Here is a 13,562-nt window from a genome sequence, read left to right as displayed (position 1 = left end):
TGTGGAGGTTAGGAGACCCAGGGCAGGCTGCTCCTGCCTGGGAGATCCATGCTGCATGTGGAGACCCAGAGCAGGTGGATGTCAGGAGAACCAGGGCAGGCTCATGCTGCTGCTGATGAGAGCTCCATGTTGGGATGGAGAACCATTTGTCACAGCTTCCACCTTTTTTTTTTTACCCTAACCAGGTCTAACCAATGTAAAATCAATGTGTTTTTTCGGGTGAACTTTGCCGTCTTTGGTGGGCTGTCACGGGGTCACGGTGGGTCCTAAAAATCGGGGACCACATGCATCTGGCTGTCAAGGGATGGGGCTATTTTTTGAGCCATGCCCCGTGAACCTGTGAGCTTTGGTTTGGCCTCCAGGAATTTTCAAAGTTGGCCAAAAATTACACCATTTTGTCAAAAAACGGGGCCTGTCCCCTAAGATGGGTTAGGGTTGGGGGGGCACTAGAGGTTGGAGATTACCACACAACAATAAACTCTACTTGAACATAAATCCATCCATGATCACTTGCTGCTGCTGGATATTTAAGTCTGATCGCTCTGGCGTCTGTTTAAAATGCTGCTGTCTTCTAGTCTGGGTCAGGGTTCTGGTAGAACAGTGGTTCTCAGACCAATGATGTTCTAAACATGGATCATTTAACAGAGTTTCAGCTCAGATTGTTCTGGATTTATCTTCAACCTAAACCAGCAGCCTGCATGGAGGCTTTTCTCTAAGGAAACATGGCGTCTGTTTAAAGTTCTGCTCATTTAGTCCCTGATCACTGAACATTGGTCCGATGTTCTGCTGCTGGGCTCAGATGTTCTCCATCATACTGGGTCAGTTGTTCTCAGTGGGTCTCTGTGTGTCTGGTGGGTCATTCTGAGAACTAAAACCTACGGTGAGGAGACTTTCTCCACCTCTGGCCCTCAGCTGTGGATCAGCCTTCCTGAAGACCTGAGGGCAGCTCAGAGGTTTAACTAAATAATAATCATCTTGATTTTTTATTCCACCTTTCAATAAAGTTTTTACTGTTGACCCCCTGAAAGGTCAAGGAACAGGAGCTAGGAGCTCTTAGTAGAACGTTGCCCATGCAGCCTTGATCTGACCATCCAGATCAGCCATTTTTTGTCATATCAAACACACCCTGTCTTTGAGCTAGCTCACCCTTTCTCACAAACACCATATATGAACACAAACACCTGTTTGATTGGGATATTGCTGCAGTGAGAATTACTCTGTTGGTTTTTCTACAGATTACCTTTTATATTTAATTTCAACTGCAAGTTTCTAGTTTAATCATCAGAGTTTATTAATTGAAGTATTTTAATATGACTTTTTTTTCCCCCATTTTTCAACATCAGCCCAAAACATTGTGAAGTAGAAGCAATGGTAAGTAAATATATCAATATTCTCAGAATCTGAAATAAGGAAATAATTTATTTACACAAAAACAAGTATTAAAGCATCACTAAATGATGTTACTTGGATAAATAAAGAAAACTAACCTCAGGATGTTAACTCTGCAGACTGAACTCTTCAGTATCTCACACAGATGCTTCATTCCAGAGTTTTTCACTCCTTCGATCTCTCTTATCTCCACTTCAGTCAGATGAGAGGGGTTAGACTTCAGAATTGAGGCTACAACTTCAAATTCAGTCTCTGAGAGTTTGCAGCCATTAAGTCTGTGATTAGGGAAAAATAAAGTAGTTCTTATTAAACCATACAACATTATAAACAAAGACTAAAATAGGATGACTGAACAGTGATGACATTATCTGATCTTCCCATCAGTGTCTGTGTTTGACACAACAAAATGAGTCTCTTCATTCTCTTCAGAGGGCTGTTTGACAAAACCAAGATAACAGGTTAAGCCAGGATTTTCCAGATATCCTGGCTAAATTAAGCCTCGACTCGGTTTCCCAAAAGCAGTAACATCAGTTACCATGGTGATTTATTCTCTCAGCTAGCATGCTCCAGACCAGGCTAACAGCCAAGCTTAGTTAATCCTGATGCCTTCTCTGTTCAGTCAGCGGTCACATTGATCAGAAACCAGGGAGTTTTCTCTATGATTCTGGTTTATTATCTGTGTGTTTTGGTATCTTTTAATCAGCCTGATACACAGTGGCATTCAGTCAAGTACTTTTATTATTTTAACACTTGTTTCAAGGTGGATGAACATGTCTGTTCTCAGGACCTTCAGATCACTTCACTGTGATATAAACTGGACCCCAGTGGTAACTTTATCAGACGTGATGATTTAAAGAACAAGTTTGGGCCCCTGATAGGAAATACAGGAGCTGGTCACATAATTAGAATATCATGAAAATGTTTCCCTTTTTCAATAATTCCAATTAAAAAAGTGGAACATGTACAGGTCCTCCTCAAAATATTAGCATATTGTGATAAAGTTCATTATTTTGATCAAACTTGAACATTCATATAGTTTAGATTAATTGTACACCAACTGAAATATTTCAGGTCTTTTATTGTCTTAATACGGATGATTTTGGCATACAGCACATGAAAACCCAAAATTCCTATCTTACAAAATTAGCACATCATGAAAAAGGTCTCTAAACGAGCTATGAACCTAATCATCTGAATCAACAAATTAACTCTAAACACCTGCAAAGAGGTGACCGGACCCCGAGGAAGATTGTGGAGAAGGGCCGATTCCAGACCTTGGGGGACTGAGTCTGGAGTAGAAACATCCAGAGCCACCGTGCACAGGCGTGTGCAGGAAATGGGCTACAGCCAGAATATTGACAGAATGCATTTAGCCACAAGGCCGGACTAAATTGTTCGGCGGGCCGGATCCGGCCCGCAGGCCGTATGTTTGACACCCCTGCTCTAGAGCCAGATAAATCCCCATCAATTATCTTCTCACTGCCCCCCAATCCTGTCCAGATAGACATTTAAACACATTATTTACTTTTTTACATTTATTTTAACTGACTCTATAAGCTGGTTCCATGTAAGATACTCTACAAGCTCCTATGTCCAGCTGAGTTAGTGAACGGCAGCCTAGAGTCCATTAGCCAGCTTGTTAGCATCGGCTAGTTGCTATGCTAAGCTAGCGGTAAAACACAGTCCAAAAAGCTTTGAGTAGAAACTTCTCTGTCTTCTACCTCGGATTTAAGCACACTTACTCTCTGTGGATTATCGTGGGGACAAACCACGGCACAAATTACTGTTTATAGTCCAAAAACAAGCCAGTTTAACATGGAGATGTTGGCTTATGGCCGCCGAACCAGATCTCTGCGGCTTCTCGTGCTGCGCTCTCTCACCCAAACTCATGATACATTCAATGACTGCCTCTGCGTAGGAAATTACACTTCTCACATGAACCATTATTAAAATGAACTACAACTATGCAACGAAATGTTTAAACACATTGTTAACACATTTTAAAGATGAACACTTTTAATGAAGCAATAATTTAACAATTTTAAACTATTTCTTGTGTTTATGAATTTAGCTGATTATTTAATTCATGTTTAAATAAATAGCTTCTTGTTTACTTCATGGACTTTTTACTGCCGCTCTTGTTTATCCGGGTTACACCGGTCTATTTCAGTCCGTCTAATTCAGCTTTTTAAAATATTTGGCACAGTTTGAAATATAAAAGTTTATGCTTTTGTTATTTTTTTCGATGTCTGAGCTTAAAATGAATCCCTGTGAGACTGAATGTGTGTAGACAGAGAGGCAGAGGACAAAATTATTCTTCAGAAGGAAAGATTCTACTTGTTGCTGTGTCCACAATCTTTAAATGATTTTATGCCAATCTTTTGTTAATCGCAGCCGTTTTTTCGGGCTTGCTTTTTCTTTCATTGCGCAGCGGTGTTCGACTTGCCTCATTGAGTGTTGCGACCTTGCTGGTTTGTACTTCTTCTGTAGCTACAGGGGTCGTAGTGCTCCTTTTACGCTGCAAGGAGCCCTGGTGGCGTTTTCTGCTGGACCAGGTTTCCTGGCCTATTTGTTCTTCGGTTTAAGTGTCAAGAGTGGCGATTTCAGCTCGACCTGACCTAGTCCAGTGAGCGTGAGAAGCTGGACGTGCCATGCTGCAGTGCTTGCTGGACCCTCTCCAGTTGGAGGATGGTTATGATTTGCGTCCCTCTTGTTTGGGACCAGATCACCTAAGAGAAGCTATGACTGATGCGGCCCTCCCTAATTAGTGTCTCCTGCCTTTATCCCTGCGTACTGCTCGCTTGGCTGACTGTCAGGGCGCCAGCCAGCCTGTGAAGAGTATGGCTCCTGGGGCTATGGGGCCTCCCCGGAAGAGGACCAAGAACAGCTCCACAGATTTGGAAGGCTTATCTGGGCAAGTGGCCCATGTCACTTCTGAGCTGGAGGAGATGAAAGCGCTGCTCGAGTCCTTTAGGGACGGGCGTGGCGCTGGCCTGACTGGAGACCCTGACCCAGGGCAGAGCATGGGTTCAGGACTCTCTGTTTTAGCGGACAATGCTATATCCCTGGCAGCATCTGGCACTGATTTTCATGATCAGTTTGATTCTGGCTCGCATCTGTCGGCAGCCAGTTCACGTATCTCCTCCGGCTCTCAGTCGGAAGAGGATGGTGTGATAGTGGGCGCTTTGAGAACCGCTGTTGCCCGGTTGCCGCTAGATGCTCCACAGAACTGAACTGTGGCTACCAGTGCTTTCTTTCAACGTCCTACTACTAGGTCGTCCTTTTTGGTTCCCCCATCTGCCAAATATGTGAAGGAGGTTCATGCCTGTTGGGCAGACACTAAGGCCTTCTCACAGCCGACCTCTGATGGCAGATCTTCAGTCACACGACATTGAGGACAAGGACACCTGGCATTAGCTCTCAAAACCTCATCAGGCGCCACAATGAGGGATGCTATGTCAGGTTTGACAGAAGAGGTGTTACTCTCTGGCATGATGTTGCATTTCTTCCTAAAGTGGCCTCATCTGCGAGCCACACTGTGTCCCTTCAGCTAGCTCGCATTGATGCGGATGGCCCTGATGAGCCTCTCTGCCCTGTCCGGGCACTGGAGGCATATGTCAGACTCACAGCTTCTCTGCTGCAGTCTGATAGTCTGTTTGTTTACTTGGTCTTGGTCTTTATTATTTCATAAAAGGCCTGCCCCTTCCGGGGTGTTCCCTCTTCTTTGTGTTGTTTAATGAATGTTTTAGGTATTTGAACCTGACACTTCATTCTCTTCATCTTCACCAGGTGGTGTTGATGTGCTGCTTGCTGGCAGCCTTCCATCCCCATCAATATGGAGCTCCATTAATAACTTCACATTTATTTGGGAACCGTCTGAATTTTCCCGTCCACTACGTAACACGACATATGTCCACCTCTGTGCTGGGCCACAGTATTGATTTAAGAGCTTCCTTCTTTGTTCAGCATCTGTTTATTTACTCTGCATCTGCTGCAGCTGTGTGTGTTTTTTGGGATGAATGGCTTGATGGGTTGAGTAGTTGTCCGGCATTCAGAATTTTGCGGGTTTGATTCCAGCTTCCCCTTACCACATGTTAATGTGCCGCTCAGCAAGGCATTTAACCCCAAGTTGCCTACCGAGCTGCGTTTTGGTGTATGAATGTACGAATGAGAGTACAGCGCTTTGGGTAGTCAGCATGACTGGAAATGCTCCATTTACCATTTAAATATGGTCTGATTGGAGTTCTGGCATACTGTTACGCAAAATGTGACTCCACCCCTTAGCCCAGTGCTTCTCAATTATTTTCTGTTACGCCCCCCCTAGCAAGAAGAAAACTATTCGCGCCCCCCACTCCCCACCGTGACTATCCATCCCTGCATAACATTTTATCCTTATTAACATTAAAGAAAAAAAGAAAGACATTTGGTCAAACTTACAAAGAATACACTCTAAAAAATAATGTAATGGGTTTACTTAAAAAGGTATGTTTACTTTTTGCATAGATCTTTTTAAGTTGTCCCAACTTCATTGTTTATTGAGTAATCGCTACTAGTCCAGCATAACAACACCAACTTAAATAGCCACATAAATACAAAACTATCTCAAGTTGAATCTACTTGTGTTTTTGCATATCTTACTGAATTGTCACATTGATTGTATGTGATTTATGTTCATGGTACAACAAAAAATTAAGTACAATGACCATGTGTTTTTTAATCAATATTCCTTATAATTTTGTTATCTCATTATTCTTTTTTAAGTTGTTGTAAATGTATACATAAACATTTTTTACTCAAAAATGTCCATGCAAAAAGTAAACATATTAATTATAGTATATGCAACTCATTTTGCTCAAGTTGGGGGAATAATAAACAAGAACCATATTTCACAATTAAAACAGTTTATTTTATGAACATTTTGTACAAATAAAGTGCAAATATCTTAACAGCACCTTCAAAAACTTGCCATTGATAATTCTCTCATTTCGGAGCTTTAATCGACTGTCACTCTTACTGAGGTAGAAGGACGTTTCTGCATTTTGGCAAAACTGATGAACTATGCCCCTAATTTGGATGGATAACCATAAAGGCAAATATAGCACCACAAAAAACAATTAACTTTCTGGATCAGCTGAAAACAATATTCCAGCTCTCAGACATGACTTGAATAACATGAACAGCAATCAGATGTGGGTTGAAAGACATTACACTGAATAAACTTGGAAAAGCAACTTGAACAGCAAGTCCATCATAGCACAAATGAGGTTACCATTTTTGATTTTCAGCTATGGGGCTCTAAGGGGTTTCCTTGCAGCTTTTGCCTTAGAGATGTGACTTTTGGGCTGGATTTCTGACTATCTTATCTAAGGAACATCTTCTGAAATACCTCACAAGTGTACTTCAGCTCTCGTGGGTAGCTTAGATTGAGGGCATAGATGAGGCCCATCAGCAAAGCACAGGCCCTTGGCACATCTAACCCTTGCAGGATTTCTGTGCCCTCTAAGAAGATGGTTGTGTTTGCTGGATCAGATGCTGTAGTACCTTTGGTGACGAGGATCTTCATCACTCGACTATCAAGATCTCCAGTTTGGCTCTCAGGATCCTGAAAGCAAGAATATCAGAAATAAATATCAGTATCAGGATATCATTAACCTGGCACATTCAATTCTCTACATAATTATTAACATAAAATGTCCTGTGATGTCCTGTTATCTATTGACTGCCAGTCAGAATTTCTGAGATTTAACCTATATGTACAAACAATGTCCTGTTGATGGTGCCCGCCACCACAGCCATGAATAACAGATTCTGGTTTTGCACTTGTTCCTTGTTTTAACATGGTGAAAGGCAAATGTATGGAAGAGTATTAGGGCCACTGGGAAAAAATTCTGACATTTTTCTGTAATGAATTAAAACATGTCTGTACTCTCAGTTTTTATATTTCCAGTGGCTGTAATACTTTTCTGTACAAATGTTGCAAAAGTTCCCTGGAAATATGAATATTTTTTATTCAGGACGTGCAAAGAAAAGTTAGGTACTAAAAGTTAGTTTATCCCTTTTGATCACTAATGCTGAACAAGCAGCAGCGAAAAGAAACAAGGACAGGATAGGTAGAGACAGATACTGGTGAGAGATTCACAAAGACAGTATGAAAGGAAAGTTCAACACAATAGCATTCCCAATAGAGACAAGGCAGAAATTGCCCACAATGCACGTCATGGCCTGTAGTGTTTTAAAAGCTCAGTCTTTGTGGGAGTTTCATATTTACACATTTTACAGCACCAGTTCATTGTGAACAGGAATCGGTGAAAACGCTCTAAACACTGCTAAACAATAAACCAGTAAAAAAGGAATCAATCTCCAATCAATAGCAGTAGCTAGCGAGCTACTGAAATAGCTACCGGAAGGCTTACCTGGGCAACCACGTAGTCGGTTAATGGTCCTCCAGCAATAATTCTGATACCGACAGAGAACTTGTCAGATGTTCCAAAGCACAAACGATGAAATTCCAAAGCAGATAGTAGCTCTGTGCAAAGAAGAAGACACGAGTGCGTCGACTTTCCAAACAGGCTGCACGTGGAGTCTCGTCTGCTGCTTGAGTGGCCTCACCCAGGTTTCAAAATATTATTTGAGCTGAAACAACTTAAAATTTGAGACAAGTTGAGCTGTTGCATTGTCATGCATTCAAATTACACAGGAAAATGAGTATGGCTATTTTCATATTTATCAAGTTGGTTTACCTAGATTAATCAAGCTGGTTACTTAGTTTAACAAATAAATGCTGCAAACTTAAATGTTTATATTAAAATTGTGTATTTATTTAAGCTGAATTTACTACCCCCATGCTTGATTTTTTAGAGTGTAACTTTATTAAATCGGGTTTTAAGTCTGCAACAGAAAGGATTTTAAGTGCATCAATGCCTGAAATTAAAAATAAATAAACCCTTGTTTAAACTGTAAACATGTTTGACCAACTAATTGCACCATTGCAAAATTTAATAAATAAATAATATTTAATAATTATAATAAATAATAAACTACAAAAACTAAAAAAATAATAATATATATTCAGTTCAGCAACATTAACTCAGGAGCACAATATATAAAACACTTGAACCTACAAAACCAAAATGAATTAAACAATTTGTTCTAATTTTTTCTTTCTTTTTTTGATCAAAATGAGGAGGCAGTATCAGCTCCTCTGCTATGGTGTGGGGCTTTTTGCACTGCGCAATTTGGTGCGCCACCTTATATGATGCTAACAGCGCTCGATGGTTTACTGAAGTGGCCTTCACAAAGCGGGATGACTGTTGGCAATATTCAGCACGTTTTCGCTGAAAAAACTCTAGCGGCTTATCGCCGTGATTGGGGTGTAACGTATTTAGGAGACGCGCTAATTTATTTGGCTTCATGCTGTCCGCTGCAAGCATTTTTAGACATACCAAACACAGCGGTCTTTCCTCTTCTCCAACTGTAGTGACCGTGAAGCCAAGCGCTAAATACGCTTCGTCGTATTTCCTCGTCATAGCTTTCGGGTGACTTTCTTTTGTCTCATTATCTTTGTCTCTCTCCGCTTTCCTTTTCATCCCTGTTAAAAACTTTTTCATGTTGGGGGTTGTTATGTTGAATAACGGAGGCTGTAGACAGAACGCAGATGGAGCTTTCTGTTGACTCAACACTGGTAACCAAGGCAAACCTGTAAGTCGTAAAATGTTGCATTGTCGCAAACGTGACAAAAGTAACAATGAGAGCGCCACTGCCCCCTACTGTAGTGGATGCGCAATTACACTTTATACTAGTACGGCCAAAAAAAAAAAAAAACCCTGTTCCCCAGGGTCACACGCGCCCCCCCAGGTATTGCACCATGCCCCCCCCAGGGGGCGCGCCCCACTATTTGAGAAGCACTGCCTTAGCCAATCAGAGACAGTCAGCCTTGTGAAAAGACGCCTCCAAGTCGACTCGCTGCGATTGGAATCCCAAAGAAAAAGGCTCTAGAAATGGAAACGGTTATATGGAACAATTGGGAAGGCCTGAAATGTGACCTAAAATTGCCTATAATGGAAAGTAAAAAAACTTTGCAAAACTGCAAAAAAAACCCTCTAGAGCTTGGGTTGATAAATGTTTATTTTTTTGTTTAAATTGACACTTGTGTAACATTTGTTATCATTGTGTCATTTTATCATGTAAATTAAAGAATAAAAAGCAATATCGGCCAAAAAAATAATAATCAGCCCCATGTATCTGGTATCAGTTTACCTGATGTCAAAATAATCGGTATCAGCCTTAAAAACCTGCATGCCTGTCTGCCCAACAGGCATGAACCTCCTTCACATATCTGGCTGATGGGGGAACCAAAAAGGACGACCTAGTAGTAGGACATTGAAAGAAAGCACTGGTAGCCACAGTTCAGTTCTGTGGAGCATCTAGCTGCAACCGGGCAACAGCGGTTCTCAAAGCGCCCACTATCACACCATCCTCTTCCGACTGAGAGCCAGAAGAGATACGTGAACTGGCTGCCGACAGATGCGAGCCAGAATCAAACTGATCTGGAAAATCAGTGCCAGATGCTGCCAGGGAAATAGCATTGTCCTCTAAAGCAGAGTCCTGAACCCATGCTCTGCCCTGGATCAGGGTCTCCTGTCAGGCCAACGCCACGCCCGTCCCTAAAGGACTCGAGCAGCGCTTTCATCTCCTCTAGCTTAGAAGTGAGATGGGCCACTTGCCCAGATAAGCCTTCCAAATCCGTGGAGCTCTTGGTCCTCTTCCGGGGAGGCCCCATGGCCTCAGGAGCCATACTCTTCACAGGCTGGCTGGCGCCCTGACAGTCAGCCAAGCGAGCAATACGCAGGGATAAAGGCAGGAGAGACTAATTAGGGAGGGCCGCATCAGTCATAGCTTCTCTTAGGTGATCTGGTCCCAAACAAGAGGGACACAAATCATAACCATCCTCCAACTGGAGAGGGTCAAATAAGCGCTGCAGCACGGCACGTCCAGCTTCTCACGCTCACTGGACTAGGTCAGGTCGAGCTGAAATCACCACTCTTGACACTTAAACCGAAGAACAAATAGGCAAAACTGCAAAAAAAACCTCTAGAGCTTGGGTTGATAAATGTTTATTTTTTTGTTTAAATTGACACTTGTGTAACATTTGTTATCATTGTGTCATTTTATCATGTAAATTAAAGAAGAAAAAGCAATATCGGCCAAAAAAATAATAATCAGCCCCATGTATCTGGTATCAGTTTACCTGATGTCAAAATAATCGGTATCAGCCTTAAAAACCTGCATCAGTCAACCTCTACTGTACTCCATCTTTTTCATTTTCCCCACATCAACTTCTATTCCTCCAAACTCACTTCCTGACACATCGCTTCCCTGTAAGTCTAACTGTCACTCTTTGAGTTGTACCGCATTTTTCCTCTTTTTTTTCACTTCCATCAAAGTCTGCGCTCATCCCCTTAGCTGAGAGTTTACAATTTCAGCTCCCTTCCCTCCCTGTCCTCCAGAAAACCACCATAAACTGAAGCTAGTACAAAGACAGCAGCTTCATCATTACATCATCTACTTCACTCCTGTACATGAACTCCACTGACTCCCTGTCACATTCAATATAAACCAATCCTATGATCATACAAGGCCAACCACAACCATGGACAATGCAGGATCCCCCCCACTTTACCCTGTTTCCCCATCAGATAGGGCTTGACGTCACACCTGTACGGAAAAGCGGGTATAGAAAATCCATGAATTGATGGGATGTTAAATGTTTAAAAAGTTTAATAACATTTCTCAAAGTTTATCAGAAAAAAACATAACTTGCTTTCAAAGATGAACACTTTAATTAGAAAAATGTTATTAAACTTTGCATAAAGGTAAATATTGCTGTAGATAATCTTGGCTGCTGTAGCTTGTCTCTCTGGCAGGTGATTTTGGGTTGAATAAAATTAGTCAGCTGGTTCTAGTGTGACTTGGTTCTACAGTGTCGCTTCACATCGCGCTCCACTCTGTTTAAAAATGAAAAAGAACTTCATATAAGCTTCCTGAGAATCACCGTTCTCTGGCCTCACCCAGTTAGAATCTGTTCTCCTGTCCATGTTGGAGCTGCAGTTTATTTTTTTATTTATTGACGTAGTTTCCTTAATAATCTGCATGCATCAAAATCCTTGTGATTTTATTTAACGAGTGTCCTGGTTTAGCTGCTGCTTATTGACTCACAGCCGCTCTGAGTGCAGCTCTGCCTTCTTTGTTACAGAAAAGCGCAGGTGGAATTTTTTGACTTTTTTTGAATCAGACCCATTGAAATGCGGGACACTGTTTCATATTCCGACCGTTCAAAAAAAAAGAACAAAAAAAAGTGCATCATGCTAAATTAACCTGAGCGTAACTCTTTGAGTTTTAAATAAAACGTAATAGCGAATCATGAGGAGATCCCTGTTTGGTTTATCAGCTAAGTTACTGGCAGCGATGGAATAAACGCTAACAGGTGACGTGGCCACAGGTGGAAATAATTCATTAATTAACTGCAAGAGCAGCGATAGACACACTTACCGATGAAGCTGTTGTCAGCTGTTCATTCCAATGAACTTTATGACCTGCTGGTTTGCATAAATCCAAAGAAAACTTTGACCACCGCTACTTACATTCATGCCATCTGAGGACACTTTAAAATGGTCTCCCAAAAGTTAAAATGATGAAACACCAATAAAACTCAGATTGGCAGATATCCGCTTCACAAAGACCCGCCCTACTCTCTTTCTGATTGGCTAATGTCCCGGCTCTGCCAGGTTTCATTGGATGGAAGCAGCTTAAGTTTAATACCTTGCATAAAAAGTCTAGACGGAACTTTTTGCGCTCATTTTCCGAATGACGGAAATCCGTCGCAGCGACGGACAACTTTAACCCCTCTCCTTAACTGCATCACTGCTCTTTTTCAAAATAAACCGTTTTGTTAAAAACTTAGGAGTAATAACTGACAAAGATTTCAAATTCAATAAACAAATCGACTACGTCCTAAAATCAGGCTTTGACCATTTAACCTTTTCTAGATGGTCCTGACCTGGAGAAGTCCATTCATGCCTTTATCAGCTCCAGAAGTGATTATTGCAGCGTCTTTTATGTCGGTCAGTCTCAGTCATCCCTCAATCACCTTCAACATGTCCAAAATGCAGCTGCCCGTCTTCTAACCAACAACTCCAAACGTGATCACATCACTTCTGATTGTTCTTTACATTCCTGTCTATTTTAGAATACATTTGAAACTTTAATTGTTTTTGTCTGAGTGACAAAGCCTTTCTGTCTCAGATAGTCCTTTGAGGTCTTCAGATCAGTTTTTATTAAATCAAACAAGGACCAGGTCCAAACCCTGGGGTGATCAGGCTTTCCAGTGGCAGCACCAGACTCTGCAACCAGCTCCCTCTAGATCTACGCTCCACCACTGATCTCAGTCTTTTTAAATCAAACATCAAAACTCAGACTTGGCTTTTAAGTGGAACCCTGAGATTCTGTTCCTGATTTTAATCTTTATTTTCTGTTCTTATGGTTCTGTTGTGCAATCAAGCCACGAGGAAAAATCAGACTGAATTGTTAGCTACTGAAATGTGAGACTTTTACAGGCCCTCAGGGGACTGTTCTCACAGCAGGGGGCCACTCTATAAAACCTCCTGTCCACAGACAAATGCTCTCTTTGCACGCTGTTCCTCAGCAGCAGCATTGGAGGGACACCCACTCTGGATGGACCTACAAACATGCAGGGTCAGCCAAGCTGAGTACATCCCTGCCCTTTTCCAACATCAGAACTTGAACAGACGACTGCCATGAAACAGGCTGTTACTGATCTTTCTAAGCAGTGCAGGAGAAAAGCTGACCCAGGAGAGAGCCACACCTCTGCTGCACAGAGATCCACATGCTGCAGCCCCACAGAGCTGAGCTTCCTACCGCCTGAGACCCCCATGAAGGAGTGGGGGCCGCCTCCTCATGAGGAATTTCTTTACAGCTAGCCGCCTGTTGCTGCCCAGATTGCATTAATAAAATCAAGTGTCCTAAAGATGTTTATTTTACTGAGCAAATCATTCTTTAAAATGTTATTTTCTCAAATAATGTCTGATTCATGATTTTCATTGTGAATGAGTTGAAACATACGAAATGTTCTACTTTAGTTACATTAATTTGATCTC

The 13,562-nt window shown here is 41.8% G+C and overlaps 1 protein-coding gene across 1 annotated transcript in view; it reads right to left on the bottom strand.

Moving 5' to 3' along the window:
* The window catches only part of LOC118561489 (NLR family CARD domain-containing protein 3-like), a 77,238-nt gene that overhangs the window by 60,826 nt on the left and 2,850 nt on the right, over nt 1-13,562 (bottom strand). The window contains exon 3 of the mRNA XM_036133611.1: nt 1,488-1,664. Coding sequence (XP_035989504.1) covers nt 1,488-1,664 — 177 coding nt within the window. The remainder of the gene's footprint in view (nt 1-1,487; nt 1,665-13,562) is intronic.

Source organism: Fundulus heteroclitus, unplaced genomic scaffold (assembly GCF_011125445.2).
Source record: "Fundulus heteroclitus isolate FHET01 unplaced genomic scaffold, MU-UCD_Fhet_4.1 scaffold_65, whole genome shotgun sequence".
NCBI lineage: Eukaryota > Metazoa > Chordata > Actinopteri > Cyprinodontiformes > Fundulidae > Fundulus > Fundulus heteroclitus.
The sequence above is the reverse complement of the archived record's forward strand: the minus strand, read 5'-3'. Positions and strand labels throughout refer to the sequence as shown.